We start from the raw sequence: 17,801 nt of genomic DNA, 5'->3' as shown, positions 1-17,801 counted from the left end.
TGTTAATGACCATCGGCCGAAGAGGCAGAGCCGAGGTCACACAAACCACATGATCACACATCATCTTAAAAGGTCTGGTAGAATCTAATGCAGAAACTGACGTGACATTCATCACAAAAAACATAAAATGCACGTCCCATGGTTGCAGTGTGTGTGACACAAACACTGTGGATACTCCTGAGGCCATGTGAGTCATGACTGAGTCTATACAGACAGTCATGTAGATACTGCACACTATGCTACACAAAGTGCACAGGCATGAGGGGAAATAGTAGGAATTCAACTACTGATGCTTGGGCAGAGCCTCGGCGTCTTATACCTAGGCACACCGGAGCGTCTGGATAGCTTTCGACTAACTCCAATGTGTAAACTCATGCACGTCACTATAAGACAGTTGTAAGTGCAACTGACTGAAAGTCCACGTGAGAACGGAGGATGGATCAAACTCAACGTTGAGTTATTCGATCTTACTATTGTTACATATGTTACGTACTGAACTAACGGCACAACAATACTTATTCTAACCAAACCCCCGATCTCCTAACACTAACCCAGTACCTTTGTTGCCTAAGTAGTTGTGTTGCATAAGTAAACCAAACAAAGTAAACCTACATTGGAAATGTATTATTATTATTGTATGTATTATATAATGTTTATTTTGAAAGAGACTGTATGCATGTAAAGAACATGATTTCCATGTTTATTTCCAAAAGACAAAACACTTGGCATGGACTCAGGGAGACGGGAGGGAAAGAGAAAGATGTGAAATGTTCAGAAGATTTCTGGCAAAGAAACAACACTTTTTACAGACTGTAAGTTTTGCAACTGCATTACATATCAATCAGTCACAACATGGAGGTCCACTAGAGAGCCAGCTGTGCAGAAATAATGGCTAATGTATAAAGACAGTCTTAGAGAGGAAGAAACATCTGTTATGTAGCAGTTTATTGTTGCACGCTGATAAAGAAAAATGTTCCTTTTAATAAGAAGGCCTATAAAGGAAGAACGGAACTAAATTATAAGTAAATATAGTATATAGAAATAATAGCATGTGAATAAACCTTTCACACAAACCAGTTATTGTTCAATCGCATCAGTGGTTTGATTGTATTGGACATGACAATGGCGAGATGCTAAACCGCTATAATCCGCTTTACTTAGCCAAGACAAGCTGCTGGGTTTAAATTCACACACACACACACACACACACACTTCAGAGAAGAGGTGTGTGTAGGTGCGTTGGTGTGTTGTCAAGACGTACGATTGAAGTTGATTGATCTTATTAGGTTTTTCTGTTGATACACACACACACATATCCATCCACACACAAATGAACTGCACGTTAACTAATTCTCTCTCTGTCACGAACACACACGTCCCTGTGTGACTCAGCTGTGTGATATTCACAGAGGAGCGGGAACAGAGCGAGGAGTGCAGAACTAAACAACGACTGTCAGGTTTATTTCTGTCTCAGACTGGATCTTGCCTCGGCAACGGTGTGTGTGGAGCTTCATGCTCTGATCTGTTGCTGGCCCACTTCCCCTCTCGCTGCTCTCCTTCGTAATGGCAAGAAATAGAAATTAAAAAACTAAAAACAGACGAGGAGTGCTGCAGTATGCAAGTTCTTCCACCAAACCTCTACAGAAACTCAAAATAATGCAAACACCAAACAGTAAACACTAGCTAATGTTGTCCAGCTTATACTTCTGTCACTGCGCACTGATACATGATAGAGATTACAATATATGATAATAATAAAGATAATAATAATAATAATAATAATAATTGATAACAAGGTGACGTACACAACTTGACATGAATAGTCATAATAATTATAATAATAACATGTTGCATTTACTGTGACTTAAATTAATGGAACTACCCAGTGTTTCACAGGGAATCTGAATTTAGTTTTATTTATTATGTGCTTATATTAAATACAAATATGTTGGCTCTTTTTTCTGTGATTACATTACATTATACTATATTAAATCACATTACATTATATTTTATTATATTAAATCACATTACATTACAGTTCATTTAGCTGACGCTTTTGTCCAAAGCAACTTACAATAAGTGCAAACAACCACGAGGATACAACTCTTGCAAGAACATTAGCTTCAAAGAAGCCAAACCAATTTAATAATAATAATAATAATAATAATAGTGTGCATACAAAGAATATCTTTTTTTTATATATAAATTTTTTTTATATATTTAAATGTTTTAATTTATTATTATTATTATTATTATTATTATTTATTTATTTATCATTGGCCGAGCTGCAGTCGAAACAGGTGAGTTTTCAGTCTACAGAAGGTATGAAGACTTCCTGCTGACCTGACATCAATGGGGAGCTCGTTCCACCATTTTGGAGCCAGGAGAGCAAACACAATAGGCCGATATATTAAACAGCTGATGCTAACACTGTCACTGTATCATTGACTAATAGGAACCATGTTGTCTTTACAGTCAGTTCACAAACTGCACACTGAGAATGTTTTAGTGGAGTAGGAGACGTCTGGTGTCCAGCAGTCAAAGTTTTAAATGTGACAGAAGGAATAGATTTTTAAGGTAATTCATCTTTTTGGTTGGAAAACCTTCTGAGTTATTATTCAAAGCTGAGTATTTTCTATGTCTATGGAATCTTTAATGGTTTCACGTATAAGTGACGAAGCTGAGTCCCCTGAATCGTCAACTAAAACTCTTGAGATTGTGATAAGCTTTTGGGAAAAGTAAAACCCAACTTTAACGTTATCATATAACTTCAACCATATCTTCATCGCATCGACAGCTGAGGGGAACTTCCACGCCGCTTTGCAGCCATTGAGTGCAATGATGAAGTCCTGAAAACCACAGTGACATACATCCCGTCAGTCCCACAGGTAGGTACATTACTTCTTTGTCCAATGCACCTGGTGACAGCCTGGTCTCCAAACATTACGTCCCCACACAACCAAACTGCATTGTCAATTACGTTTCCAGGGAAACATATTTTCTCCTGCACATCATGGTTAGCGTGAGGAGAAGGATGGAGTCAAACAAACACAGGACTTTCACCCAGGAGGGAAACGTAACTGAAATAATGTGACAAACGTATTGTAATATCTTTTTACTCGACCTAACCAAGTAGTTTTGTTGCCTAAAACATTTTTAAAACATGCTGTAAGGCAGAGTTCTAGCAGACACAAATAAAACACCATGACCCTCCAGCGCAGCTTCCATTTAAAGAAGGTTTACGTGTTGTTCTTTGCTGCACGCTGTAACTGTTACTGTGTGGCAGCTCCCTCTGCTGATCCACACTGACGAGGATCCGGAGCCAAGCACAGTTGCTCTTTTCACCCGAGATGGATCGGAACACATTGTTTATCGCCATGGCTGCGCGATGATGTCATCGTCGTCATTGGCAGCCATGCCAACGTTGTCTTCTCACGCTGACTCCAATCTGTCTCCTCGCAGTGAGACTTGGACAGCACATTCGTGTGTGTGTGTGTGTGTGTTAACCTTTACTGTGCATGTGGGTGTTCATGCCCGTGTCTTTACATTAATCGAAAACCTTTATTTTGAAAGGACCAGTTAGAGCTTTACATTTTCTACCATTTTTAAACGACAGTTTCAAGATTAAAACGTAGTTTTCGTGTTAATATTAGAATTATAAATGTTAGCTGTGAAGCTAACCGTGTAGCTGTTATTATGAAGGTTAAGGATGATGTGTCAGGGAATGCATCATGTCACTGAAGGCCCTCACAAGTATAGACGTGCAAATGTGTGTGCGTATGTGTGTGTGTATCACAGGCTGTGTGTTTCTCACTCTGCCAGGACTGGCACTTGGGACCAGCCAGTAATGAGATCTCACTTCTGGCTCGCCTTCCTGCAGCGATGGCGTCAGCAGACACAGAAAAAGACATACTGCAATTAGACACAAATATACCCAGTATGCAGGAGGCAAAAATATACAAACTGTGATTTGTGTTTAAACATGTTGCAACTCAAATAGCAGTTTTTTTTGAGTGAAGAACACTCGGGAACAATCTGTCTTAGTTTTCTGTTGTTGGAATATCGTGTTAAGAAAATGAACAGTTTGGGTGCATTACTTCCTGCTGAGGTGAAGATGAGTATTTATAGCTTCCACTGGGTCGGACAGGAGTGTAAAAGTTACATGATCAGTTATATTTGAATGATCTAATGGGAGTGAAACAGGAAAATGACACCACCCCAAAGCCATCATCAGGATTTTAATAATCATTTTAAGTCCACATATCTTCCCAGAACGTATGAATCACTCAAAACGACAAAATTATACTATATTTTTCTGAAATTATTACCCAACAGGAACATAGTTTTAGTTTGTTCCTATTCCAAATGTATGTTTTTATTTTATTTTGTCATCTGTGTTTGTGAAGAAATACGTAAATTCAAGAGGAGCAGGTGTTCAGGTTAAAGAGAGGCGAAGTGGAAGGAGATATTTATATATCTAGATATATAGATATATATCTAAAGTCCCATTCAGACAGAAAATGTCTAATTTTTGGGGAAATTATTAATCCCTAAAAGTAGTAGCCAAAACATAAACTTATATGATTGTTGGAGAGATACTGAACAGCCAGGGGTGTTATGTGTTTAGTTGCATTATCACATTTAGGAATTAATTTATTAACAATGTAATTCCAAAGTCTGCAGACAGAGATTGCAGAGCTCATAAATCCTCTTTCTTCCTGAACCAACATTTTGTCATTATTGCCGAGCAAACTTAATTATATCATATCAATCAAGCTCCGTAGTCTTGCTGGGAGACTTCAACGCACACGTGGGAAACGATGGAGACACCTGGAGAGGCGTGATTGGGAGGAAAGGCCTCCCTGATCTAAACCCGAACGGTTGTTTGTTGTTGGACTTCTGTGCTAGTCATGACATAACAACCATAACAAACACCATGTTCGAACATAAGGATGCTCATAAGTGTACGTGGTACCAGAGCACCCTAGGCCAAAGGTCAATGATCGATTTTGTAATCGTATCATCTGATCTGAGGCCGCATGTTTTGGACACTCGGGTGAAGAGAGGGGCGGAGCTGTTGACTGATCACCATCTGGTGGTGAGTTGGATCAAGGGGTGGGAGAAGACTCTGGACAGACCTGGTAAGCCCAAACGGGTACTGCGGGTGAACTGGGAACGTCTGGAGGAAGCCCTTGTCCTGGAGATCTTCAACTCACACTTCCGGCGGAGCTTTTCAGACATCCCTGTGGAGGTTGGGGGCATTGAACCTGAGTGGGCGATGTTCAAAACATCTATTGCTGAAGCTGCGGTGGTCAGAAATGCTGAAGGCTTTGGGTGTTGAGGGGCTGTCTTGGTTGACACGCCTCATCAACATTACGTGGAAGTCTGGGACAGTACCTAGGGGGTGGCAGACCAGGGTGGTGGTTCCCCTATTTAAAAAGGGGGACCAGAGAGTGTGTGCCAACTACAGGGGTATCACACTTCTCAGCCTCCCTGGTAAAGTCTACTCCAAGGTACTGGAAAGGAGGGTTCGGCCGGTAGTCAAACCTCTGATTGAAGAGGAACAATGCGGACTCCGTCTTGGTTGTGGAACAACGGACCAACTCTTCACTACGGGAGTATGGGGTGAGGGGGTCACTTATGAGGGCCATCCAATCCCTGTATGCCTAAAGCGAGAGTTGTGTCCGGATACTCGGCAGTAAGTCGGACTCGTTTCCAGTGAATGTTGGTCTCTGCCAGGGCTGCGCTTCATCATCAATCCTGTTCGTGATTTTCATGGACAGGATATCGAGGCGTAGTCGTGGAGGAGAGGGGTTGCAGTTTGGTGGCCTGAGGATCTCATCGCTGCTCTTTGCAGATGATGTGGTCATTATGGCATCATCGGTCTGTGACCTTCAACAGTCACTGGATCGGTTCGCAGCCGAGTGTGAAGCGGTTGGGATGAGGATCAGCACCTCCAAATCTGAGGCCATGGCTCTCAGCAGGAAACCGGTGGATTGCCTACTCCAGGTAGAGAATGAGCCCTTACCCCAAGTGAAGGAGTTCAAGTACCTCAGGGACTTGTTCCCGAGTGAGTGGACGATGGAGCAAGGGATTGGCCGGAGAATCGGAGCAGCGGGGGCGGTACTGCAGTCGCTTTACCGCACCGTTGTGATGAAAAGAGAGCTGAGCCAGAAGGCAAAGCTGTCAATCTACCTGTCGATCTTCGTTCCTACCCTCACCTATGGTCATGAAGGCTGGGTCGTGACCAAAAGAACGAGGTCACGGGTACAAGCGGCCAAAATGGGTTTTCTCAGACGGGTGGCTGGCGTCTCCCTTAGAGATAGGGTGAGAAGCTCAGCCATCCGTGAGAGACTCGGAGTAGAGCCGCTGCTCCTTTACGTTAAAAGGAGCCAGTTGAGGTGGTTCATCTAGTAAGGATGCCACCTGGGCGCCTCCCTAGGGAGGTGTTCCAGGCACGTCCAGCTGGGAAGAGACCCCGGGGAAGACCCAGGACTCGGTGGAGAGATTATATCTCCTCATTGGCCTTTGAATGCTTCGGGATCCCCCAGTCGGAGCTGGAGGATGTGGCCCGGAGAAGGGAAGATTGGGGTTCCTTACTGAAGCTGCTGCCTCCGCGACCCGACCCCGGATAATTGGTAGACGATGGATGGATGGATGGATTCATATTTTATGTAGACCTTTATTTTGAAACTCTTGGGATTCTGCCAGTTGTGCATTTAATACATATAGGTGTGCATGAGGATCTCTTTGTTTATTGGTGAACATTATATAATTTTATATTTTAAAATACATTTTAAATTATTACATTTTTCACTAACATAATTGTTTTATGAAAATATTTTAAAATAGTAAAACAAATATGGCTGTTTGATATTTGAAATAATTAAAATATTAATTATTTTAAATGTTTAAAATAAGATTTTTTTTCTTTTTTTTAATAATCACTAAAATATTTTTTGTGTGATTATTTGTATTTTCCTAATTTTTTTAGGTTTGTCTGTTTTACTTTATAACCAAAACGTTAAATAAAAATAAAAACGTGTCCTCGTCTCCGTGAGATGAAAACTTACCAAAGTGCCCATAAGCAAAACCCAAACTCCCTGCCAGGTGTGAGCTCTGCAGCAGAATATGCTCCACGCTGCAGGTGAACAAACACAAAGAGTTTTCCTACAGAGTTTAACATTTTTAAATGCCTCACGGTTCACATACGAACAGTATAAAAAGCAGTTTTCCTCTGATTAAGTCGCGTATAAATACTCCTATCATTACACACCGCGCTCACACCTTTCTTTTAGCTTTCAAGTGCCAGGCATGTCTATTTCTGTGCAAGCCAGCCGTGCACAGCGAGCGGTGGGAGCGTGCATGTGAGGCAGCTGCTGGCATGAGGCAAGGGAAACTTGAAGCACACACACACACACACACACACACATAAGTCAGAAACCTGAACTGGTGACGACTCGGCCCCCAGTTGGTTATTTTAGTCCGCAGACACTCAGAAGACTCGTTGGGCTTTGTCTGGCTGCGACACAGATACAAACGTTTTAGCAGGACTGATTAATCATCCTCACGAACATCATCATACTCGACATTTTAATAATTATGCTTTGGTTGATCAGATAAATCAAAAACAGCTTGACAGTGATGCAACAAGGTCCTGCTAAATATCATGATTGTTGGCTTTTCATGGATATCAACATGGAGGCGTGAACAGAAGAGAATTAGAACCACAGTTCAAAGTTATCTTAGATGTGTTTGTTGTGATGTCTCAGTTAAGTCTGTGTAATGAACACTGATAACTGGATGCTGCTAATTAATAATTTAATCACATAATAAATCTCTCTGTCATATTCTGTCACTCCGTCTACATTATGGTGGTTCTGACACACTCCCCCCTGTGTTCATTATAATGACTGTCACTAATGAGAATTTACATCACAATTTACATATTACGTAACAGGTCGCATGAGAGTTCATCTCTGGGGAATATGTACCTTTAGTTCATTAGTCTGTGGCAAAGTATAGCTTCTTTGTTCATTAAACAGACTCATTTCAGATACACATACATAAGAAGTCAGTTTATAAGACACATGTGATACTGAATATTTACTGTATAGAGTTTGGCATCAATTTGAGATAAAAATAATAACAGATTGTTCCAAATTTAAGAGTAAAAATTATTTATTTCATTTTACGTCACTAAAATCCCACCTAATGTCGCTTCATTTGAACAGATATATATTAATTTGACTTATTATATGTAACTTTAAAAATGATTTTCCTTGACTTTTTTCCTCAGAACAAGTCTTGATCTCCGTGAGACTGACGGATTAAAGAATAAGACCTCAGATCTTTATGTGTCCAGCTGAGATTCTGCGTCAGTCTAGAAGAAGAAAAGCGGATTTCTTCAATTTGCAAAGTTCATGAAGAATAGAATGAGTTTCATTTCTATTGCACTTTATTTTCACGGAGAAATACTACTTTTCTTTAGTAATATTAACAGAAACATATTTTGCAAGTATGGAAGACTAAGTTGGCCAGTTATTTTGAGAAACCCCTAAAATTAGAGTTTTTTCGATGTTACCGGAAGATGCATGTAAAAGGATGTTTACGATGATTAATACATTTAAAAATTCGATGCTGAATGATGATAAGCATTACATGTAATCCCAGGTTTGGGCCAAAAGCTTAGCATGACACAGAAGTAAAAAAATGTATTAACTGACAATACGAGATACCAAGACCGCAGTTAAACAACATACAGTCAAACAACAAACAGTCAAACAACAAACAGTCAAACAACATACAGTCAAACAACAAACAGTCAAACAACAAACAGTCAAACAACATACAGTCAAACAACAAACAGTCAAACAACATACAGTCAAACAACAAACAGTCAAACAACATACAGTCAAACAACAAACAGTCAAACAACAAACAGTCAAACAACAAACAGTCAAACAACATACAGTCAAACAACAAACAGTCAAACAACATACAGTCAAACAACAAACAGTCAAACAACATACAGTCAAACAACATACAGTCAAACAACAAACAGTCAAACAACAAACAGTCAAACAACAAACAGTCAAACAACATACAGTCAAACAACATACAGTCAAACAACAAACAGTCAAACAACAAACAGTCAAACAACAAACAGTCAAACAACATACAGTCAAACAACAAACAGTCAAACAACATACAGTCAAACAACATACAGTCAAACAACAAACAGTCAAACAACAAACAGTCAAACAACAAACAGTCAAACAACAAACAGTCAAACAACATACAGTCAAACAACAAACAGTCAAACAACATACAGTCAAACAACAAACAGTCAAACAACATACAGTCAAACAACATACAGTCAAACAACAAACAGTCAAACAACAAACAGTCAAACAACAAACAGTCAAACCAGCCATCATAAATACTTAATTTAAAATCATTACAACGTCATAAAGAAATATCAGATGATTGAGTCACAATATGGAGTCACTTCAATTACATCCAACACACAGACAGCATATGAGTCAAGCATTTCACAATCACATATTCACAAATACACACAGAGACTGAAATGGTTCCAGCTTCACATGCAGACAAACTCGAACTGCGGATACTTTTTAAGTGACCCACAATTTAGGAATTCACACTCACACAGCCATCGAAGTAATCAAAGCATAACACGCCGAGCCATAAAGGAAAGTTGTGTATTTGAATGAAAACATTGCTATATATAGACAATGAACACACTCACACACACACACTCTCACACACACACACACACACACACACACACACACACACACACACTGATCCCCCGAGTATAGCAGGCTGACTCAGAGCGAAGGCCTGTTTGTGTTTCAGTGTATTTGTGTGTGAAGACAGAAACCTCAGAGTCGCTAAAAACACTGGGCACCTGTTCCCCGGATCCCACCGGGAGAAATTCCACTGTGTGTGTGTGTGTGCGTGCGTGCGTGCGTGCGTGTGTGTGTGTGTGTGTGTGTGTGTGTGTGTGTGTGTGTGTGTGTGTGTGTGTGTGTGTGAACCTGTGTCAGTAACAAGAATGTTGACACTGGACTTTCCTGTCTCACGTGGCCTCCGTGCGACATCACTTCCTTCACGACCCTTCCCTATTTAAAGGCCGGTCTGGTGCTTCTGCAGGGGATTACAGTCAAAGTCCTCGCACTCTTCACACCAGCAGCTCACCCACTGACCGACTCACGATCCGGAAGGCTCTGGATGCTTTTGTGACGATCCAACCGAGGCTTTAAAGGCTGAGGCGAACTGATATTTCCGCCGTGATCATCTGGAAAATGTGTATTTGCGAGTAAAGAGTTGGAGTTGGTAATTGGAACCAACAGAAGCTGAATATTTGCTCTGAGAAAAGCTTTTTAGATTTACATCAGCTTTGTTTTGTCTTAACTCAACTACACTTTTTACAGAGCGTTTTCGAGAGATTTAAAGAGTTTCTAAGACTGTAAACAGTCCAACCCAACTCTAGGAATTGCCACAACACGTCTTGCAAGGTCTTGTTAGAATCTTCCAACAGCAGAGTAGATTTCTACAGCATTAGGAAAAACACAAGACAAGAAAAAACACCAATTTCTGGAGACCCTTCTGTTCTGTCACCATGAGTACCGGTGGGACTACCACTATTTCCCCAAAGGAGCCTCAGGCTTTCAAGCGGGCGGTACGGAAGATTAAATGTGCCGCAATGGTGGCCAACTTGGCCAAGAGCTGGCAGGGCTGGGCCACTGAGCACTCCGGTGCGCAGGACGCCATCCCGAGCGGCTGGATGCCAGCATCTGTTGAAGCGGTGGATATAAAAGAGCACAACCATGAGGTCAAACTTACTCTAACCCCGCGTGTAATCGCAGCTGACATCAGTGACACCGGTGACACAAGTGGGAGTAAGATCCGGACCGGTTCTGTAACCAAGACTGTGCAGCCAAAACGCAGCGAGTGCAGCAGCAGCGTTGTGGTCAACGCCATCCGAGGCAAGATGGAGGCGGGTCCCGATGAGAGCAAGCCGTTCCTGGGCAATGAGTCACCGACACGGCGGCGCCAGATGAGGGCTCTGCAGAACGGCGGAGGGGGAGCGATCCAAGACAGGAAGCTTTTGCTCCAAGAGAAGAAGCTGGGGTCAAGGAGCAGTAGCGTTGACACTGAGGACAGCGGGCTGGGAGAGGAGGCCGCGCTCAGCGACAACAGCGAATCAAAAACTGAGCTGGGCGTCATCCAGACCAAGAAACAGACCAACAGGCCCAAGGTAGAGTGGTTAATCACAAAGGGTGGGGAAAAGTTTGAACGTGGAGATATAAAGTTACCAAAATAATAAAAAAATAATTCAACATTCAAATTTAAAGCGACATCAATAATTGTTTCTATATCAACTTTAGATCAAATAACTGTTTCTAATGTGGAAGGTGTGTCTTGACGAACTTCTCAGCTTTACGAACCTTTTAGCCTCTTTTATCTTAGTGTTTTGGTTTTACAGTCTCTGCCGTTTTCAGCAAACCAAATGTACCTGCCCAGCTCCAAACTAGATCAATGAATGATGATAGAAAAGTGTTTCCATGGCGGCTAGAGTCTCAAAACAGGCGTGTTGGCAAACATCTTTATAAAGTGATGATATGTCAACGTTCTGCTGCAGCTTTAAATGAACTGAAAATGAAACACGCTGAAAAAGACGGATGTTATCGAGAATATAGTAACGTCAAATAATATTCATGAGAATTATCATTCTTTAAATTTCTACTTTTTTTAGATTCATCAGCAAGTTCCGGTTATTAGGATTTAAAAAGAATCTAAATTGTCCTGAAGGAAGGGGAATTAAAATACTTCCTGTCTGCCTCTGTGGTATGAAACACGGTTCTCTGCATGCAGCTCATATTGTACATTTACCTGAAGCTCAGTAGGGAACGTCCACATATTCAAATAACTGAAACAATACAGAGGGAGCTGCTAGGGGTCTGTTATTTGTCCTCACAAAGTCCAGAAAGTCGAGAACACAGAAAAGACCAAACACTTAAAAGTCTCTGGCTCACACCCAAACCTATTATTTTGTGCCAGAGGTGAGAGTTGGTCCTTCACACACTTTAGTGTTGTTGGTTTATATAAAACCTAATATGTGCAGATTAGAGTTGTTTTGCCCTTTAAATACTTTAGCTTTGACCTGACACGTATGAGTTTCTCCGGCTTTCTCTGCAACTACAATAAATGTTGCTCCTGTCCCCGAATAAAATACACAGTGGAGGACAAATAACCTAAATTAGAGCGTGAATGTTCCCACATGAGTCCCACAGCGTGAATAAACAAGTTTAAGCAAAGGTCCCTTTGATGTCACCTGAAGAAATCTAACTCCCTCATGGACACCAAACAGAAAAACAGTTGCATAACTCTGATGCAAAAATCTCTCCTATAAAGGGCAAAGGAGCCGACCGGGAGGCCCCCTCCATTTATCCAGGAGGTCGCCAGAGAGCAAGGCCAACTCATAAAAACACAAGCTGTACCGCGGCGCAGTGGAATATATGTAAATAAATATAGTCCTGCTCTGCAACGTGTTTCCCGACCTGACCTTCAGGTGGAACAGCCAGGGAGGGGAACATGAGGTGAAGAGAGAGATGTGAGGCAGACACGGAGACAAGAATAAGAAAACCTTCAAAAGATCTGAGCGTGGAAAGACTTTTGATTTCAATACCATTTAAATGAGATAGTGAAAACTGAAAGGTTGGGTTAGTGTTGGAGCAGATTGAGGGTCACAAGAAAACAAACAGATCTAGTTTCCTCACTTACACATTACAAAAACATCTGAGGCTTAACCGAATGAATGAGATGAGTCGCTTTAACATCAATCATCACTATGGCTTCTTTTACTGGGTTGTATTATTATGGTATTGTTATTGAATGGACATTTTAATCTGAAAGGTCATTTGTTATCATTGCCTGATACATGTAGTTGAATATAAAGTAAAATATTTTCCTATTTTCGGTATGTGACGTCATTTTATTTCCTCATACTTTCCGACATATCTCGAGATCACAACTTATTTGTCATTATTTGAAAACAACAAATGTTCTACAAGAAGAAAAGATAAGATAGTTATAAGATAACTTCTGGAGATACTGATGTCTTATTATCTAGATAAAACTATGTTTGTTATTTCGAGATAATGACATAAATAATTTGTGATCTCAAAACAAATAAAACTTGTTATCATGGCAACACGACGGTAGTATAAAGTTTGTCACATGGTCATTTAGGGCTTCCGTAGAGTACAGTATATATCTCCATCACTGTTTGATTGACAGCTGATCTCTGGAAACACCACAACAAAACAAAGATGGCGGCAAAATAGAGAAAATAAAACATTTGATGGGGAACATTATCGCTTTAAGGGTTCACAGAGTTTTTTTAAAGGTTCCTCCGTGACACGTCTTCACTTTTCATAGCGCAAATACCAAAGAGATATGGTGACACTGATCTGAAGGCCTGGCACAGGAAAACACAGAGGGAGGAGGAGGAGGAAGGAGGGAGAGGGAGGAATGGGGTTAACAAGGGTTAACATTTAAAATGTTTGACTAAAAGTAATGCTTTTTCACAAAAGAAGATGTAAAAACTTTTGTCATTGAAAATGCACAAAAAGGGCTTACGAGCCTTTAAATTTACTAGAGAAGAATGTTTTTAAAACGTTTTAATGGATCCTCAAGGTCGTAAAGTTTGTGTATGCTGGTTTGTAAAAGCATACATACAGTATTACCGTTAGTGTATATGTGTGGGTGCATAGCAAAGGCCAAGATGTGGATCAATTACACCAACTAGAGGGGAGTTTATTTAAAGACTGAGGGTCATTAATCAGCGTTAACATATAGACATATGTTTGAAAGACAGAGTAGAATGGCATTAAGGACTTAAAGAATAAAATCATGTCAGTGCAAACAGACTTTGACGGGGGCTGAACAATAGAAAAGCAAAAAAGGTTATAAAACGTCCCAATACATTCCTGAAAGTTGCTAAAATTGTGAATGCATGCACCATATTCAACAGAAAACTCTTATTTTGTTTCCTTTGTTGTACGTCAGCTGTCATAAAGGTGTTTTAATTGTTAAGTAACACCCACTGTGCTAAAATCATTGAGGTGCCCGTTTAACGAAGAACCTAAGTTATATTCTGTAAGACGCTTCACTTTTTTAAAGGTCTGATGTTAACCACCATATTTTACCTCCAGATCAAGATTACCACTACGAATGACATCAAAAGCCGCTGGCAGCAGTGGTCTGTGCAGCACATGGAGGGCCAGAAGCTCAACCCCTTCAGCGAGGATTTTGACCACGAGTATGCCATGGCCCAGCGCGTCCGCAAGGGCGAGTCCGGCTACGGTCGACCCAAAGACGGTTCCAAGACGGCCGAGAGAGGCGACAGGGCCCAGAAACACATCCACAGGGAGATGGAGGAGATGGTGTGGCTTATCAGAGACATGGGCTTCAAGGACAAGGAGGGGAGGACCATCATTACCTTCGGCCGGCTCTTTGACCGCTACGTGAAGATCTCAGATAAAGTGGTGGGCATCGTTCTGCGCTGCCGCAAACACAAGATGCTGGACTTTGAAGGGGAGATGCTGTGGAAAGGACAGGACGATGGTGTCATCATTACACTGAGGGACTGAGGACGGACGCCATGTTTTGCGAAAATTCTCAGTGACTTCAAGAGTACAAAAAAATGCCTGTCACATAAAGTAAATTGGTAGACGTAGGCTAGCTGTCTTTTTATCTCTCAGAAATTTGCCAAAATGAAACAAAATAACGCTGTAAAACTGGTATTTTGCATTTTATTAATGCTTGACATAACTTTGACTTGCAGTGAAAGGTTATTGTCGCCTAATGATTCTAATGTTGAAAGATAATACACACATAGGCTACATAAAGAAGCATCAGTAAAGACAAATAGAAATAATATAGGCCTACATAAGTTATTAAAAGGCATATGAGTGTAAACATGGAGGCTACACACACACAAACACACTCTCAAACCAGACTCATTAGTTCTTCTCATATACCTGACAAGTCATCCGGTGAAGGGAAGCTATCTCTAGCATAGTAACCATGCTAACCATGCTAGCTATGCTGCTACAATATCCTGGGAGCCTCAAGCATCCAGCACGTCATGCCAGGAAAGCTTCACTCACACTGGGGCTGAAGAAACTTTGATTTCATCTATTTATTCACAGAAAAGTCTTTGTTTTGTCCTCTAAAGCTAATTGTGTTGTATACAATTGAACAATGGTAGCATGAAGTTAGTCTCGTCACGGAATATTTGGAACTTGTTGGTGTTTCAGATAGACTTAATGCTAACAGGACAAGAATTGCAGAGCAATTTGATCATTTTTTGTCCAATTTTGATTAATATTGCTGGCAGAATTTAAAATGAATGAGCAAAATTTTGCTAAAATCTACACTAAAAAAACAATGAATTAGTATTATAAATAAATGTTCAGTTACCATTTAACGTTTTAATTATTATTACTTGTGTATTTTATATGATATTATAAATGTAAAACATTTACCAAATTTGAAAAATGTCACCTTTTTTTTGTTGGAATATCTTTTTAATACAGAGACATGTGGATGTATGTGGAGAAACCACACTTTTTCTGGAGCACAATAATCATCTGTGAACTGTTCTCTAGCCAAAGTTTTGCTAGATTTGTGTGAACACGGTCGGCTTGAGCTCAGTAATGGAAATCTTAACTGTTATTTTATGTTTGAAAAAGTCGTGTCTCTTGAGTGTAAGTTTAACGTGTTTTAGTTTTGACGTGAAATAGTGAAATGTGTTGAACCTCATTTTAACATTTAGGACATTTACTGTTGGAATTGTGTTAAATGATGTGTTTCAATTTTGTTTGCACATTTTCTTCTTTCAAAGTGAAAGTCTGAGAGCCTTCTTACAGAAGGACCATTTTTTTACAAAGAGTTTATTGTAAATATACATATATACGTGTCATTGGAACACCAAATTAGTATTGAGACTGTGAAATTTGTCATTTTTGCTGCGGTCACAGTGTTACACTACATGGGAGTCAATAAAGACTGAAACTTAAAACAAGGTAGTGTTGAATACTGAGCAAACACAGCAAATAACATAATTCATCTTCCACTTCAGCGCATGTTATTTAATCAATTACATGAATACTGTACACAAACACACACATCTTTAGTTTTAGGACACCTGCTCCTTCATACTAATAGAAATCAGTAGAAGCTGTTCGGTCATTTCCTGCATCACTGGGGGGTTTAAGCTTTGGCTCAAAATGCATGACATTGCATTTATTTAGCGGACGTTTTTATCCAAAGAAAACGTACAATAAGTGCATTAAACCATCTGGATACATTCGCAAGAATCGCAAGAATTATGCAAGAACTTCCATTTCATCAAATATGATGAAGTTCTTCATTTAGAAACAATAAGAGACGGAGAAGAGAGGGCGAGTACCAGCGTCTTGAATCGAATTGGAGCGATTTTCATACTTGCATATTGACTGACATATAATTGACCAATTGGGCAGTTTTGGGGACTGTCATGCATCATAACGAAGGTCACCACATGATCTTGTTTAATTATAGAGATTGCTTATATTGCTGTCTAGATTTCATATAAGTTTAGTCTTTGAATTTATGCTCAAATCACATATTAACTACTAAAAAAAAGCCAGTAGTTATTCTGCTTTACTTTTGCACCATAAACAAACTACACCAGAGTTTGTTTGGAAACACGAGACATTTTAAACCAGCCTCGATGCAGATGTTTGGTCTGCACGAGAGTTAAACTTACAGCTTTCACATCAGCCCAAACAAATCACAACCAGAGAGGCAGATGCACCAGAACTGGTTTAGACCCAGTTCGTGAAAGCACCTTTAATTAGAATTATAACGCAGACACAATCTACATATCCCCTCCTCACAAAGAATCCAACAAAACATAGGAAGGGATATTTATAACTGTGGTTTGAACTTTATATTTCTACCTGGTGGACTTGGTTTGCTCACATTTCTTGGATGCTTCCCGAGTGTCCTCGTTTACAGATGACACTGTTACGATGAATTACGGGCGATTCACTCTGGATAGTCTACAGGGTTGCAAACTTGCTAAAAATCCTTGGATAAGTATCCAGAAGTTCATGCCAGAGCCCTTAAGCACTTGCTGATACTGCAGTGAGACACTCTTAAGACCCAGTGGACTCAGTTGCTGTCAGTCTAGACCCTGTTAGCAAATCGCAGGGCTTTTTCTTATTTTTTCTCCTCACCTTCCACCATCACTACAACCTCTGCTACCGTTGGGGTTAGCCTTGGATGAGGCAATGGAAGAAAACTTGTGCACTAGAGGAGTGCGGAGGGATAGTAGAGGATACTTTGGACAGTCCAGACATCTTGGTCTCACCCCAAAGTTCTTCTGAGGAGGCCTATAGTTGAAGACATGCAAATACTTACTTGTAAATGTGTCCCACATTAATTTTTTTATGGGAAATGATGCATGATAATGATAATGTGAAGTGATTTTGCAGAGAAACCTACAGGATCAGCTTACAAAATCACACAAACACAAAGTGCTGCTCGGCTCAATGGCATTTGTGGGAGAAAGTGCATGTTGCATATTTACACATGTTGCATATTTATGCATTTTGCATATTTACGCATGTTGCATATTTACACATGATGCATATTTACACATGTTGTATATTTATATATGTTGCATATTTATGCATTTTGCATATTTACGCATGTTGTAT

At 40.3% G+C, this 17,801-nt stretch overlaps 1 protein-coding gene and 1 long non-coding RNA gene across 3 annotated transcripts; one reads left to right on the top strand and one right to left on the bottom strand.

Annotated features, from left to right (window-relative positions):
• Window positions 1-2,741: 2,741 nt before the first annotated feature.
• On the bottom strand, window positions 2,742-7,520 carry LOC115008756 (uncharacterized). Of its 2 annotated transcripts, XR_003832335.1 has the most exons (4): window positions 7,445-7,520; window positions 7,074-7,141; window positions 3,815-3,874; window positions 2,742-2,849 (listed from the first exon to the last, which is right to left on the bottom strand). It is a non-coding gene; the product is annotated as an uncharacterized LOC115008756 (long non-coding RNA). The 2 variants fall into 2 exon arrangements; XR_003832334.1 differs by lacking the exon at window positions 2,742-2,849 and having other exon boundaries at window positions 3,720-3,874.
• A 2,653-nt stretch (window positions 7,521-10,173) lies between these two features.
• On the top strand, window positions 10,174-15,911 carry abraa (actin binding Rho activating protein a). Its single transcript, XM_029432821.1, has 2 exons — window positions 10,174-11,287; window positions 14,247-15,911. The coding sequence occupies exons 1-2, from the start codon at window positions 10,649-10,651 to the stop codon at window positions 14,682-14,684; spliced, it is 1,077 nt and encodes a 358-aa protein (XP_029288681.1). The 5' UTR covers window positions 10,174-10,648; the 3' UTR covers window positions 14,685-15,911.
• The last annotated feature ends 1,890 nt before the right edge of the window (window positions 15,912-17,801 follow it).

This window comes from Cottoperca gobio, chromosome 5, assembly GCF_900634415.1.
Source record: "Cottoperca gobio chromosome 5, fCotGob3.1, whole genome shotgun sequence".
NCBI lineage: Eukaryota > Metazoa > Chordata > Actinopteri > Perciformes > Bovichtidae > Cottoperca > Cottoperca gobio.
This window is presented reverse-complemented; position numbering and strand designations above follow the sequence as displayed.

What these genes read in the sequence shown, in the direction of transcription:
- abraa (XM_029432821.1), top strand. Translation starts at nt 10,649, where the DNA reads ATGAGTACCGGTGGGACTACCACTATTTCCCCAAAGGAGCCTCAGGCT. An exon ending in AACAGACCAACAGGCCCAAG is followed by an intron (nt 11,288 to 14,246) that starts GTAGAGTGGTTA and finishes TTTTACCTCCAG; the next exon opens with ATCAAGATTACCACTACGAA.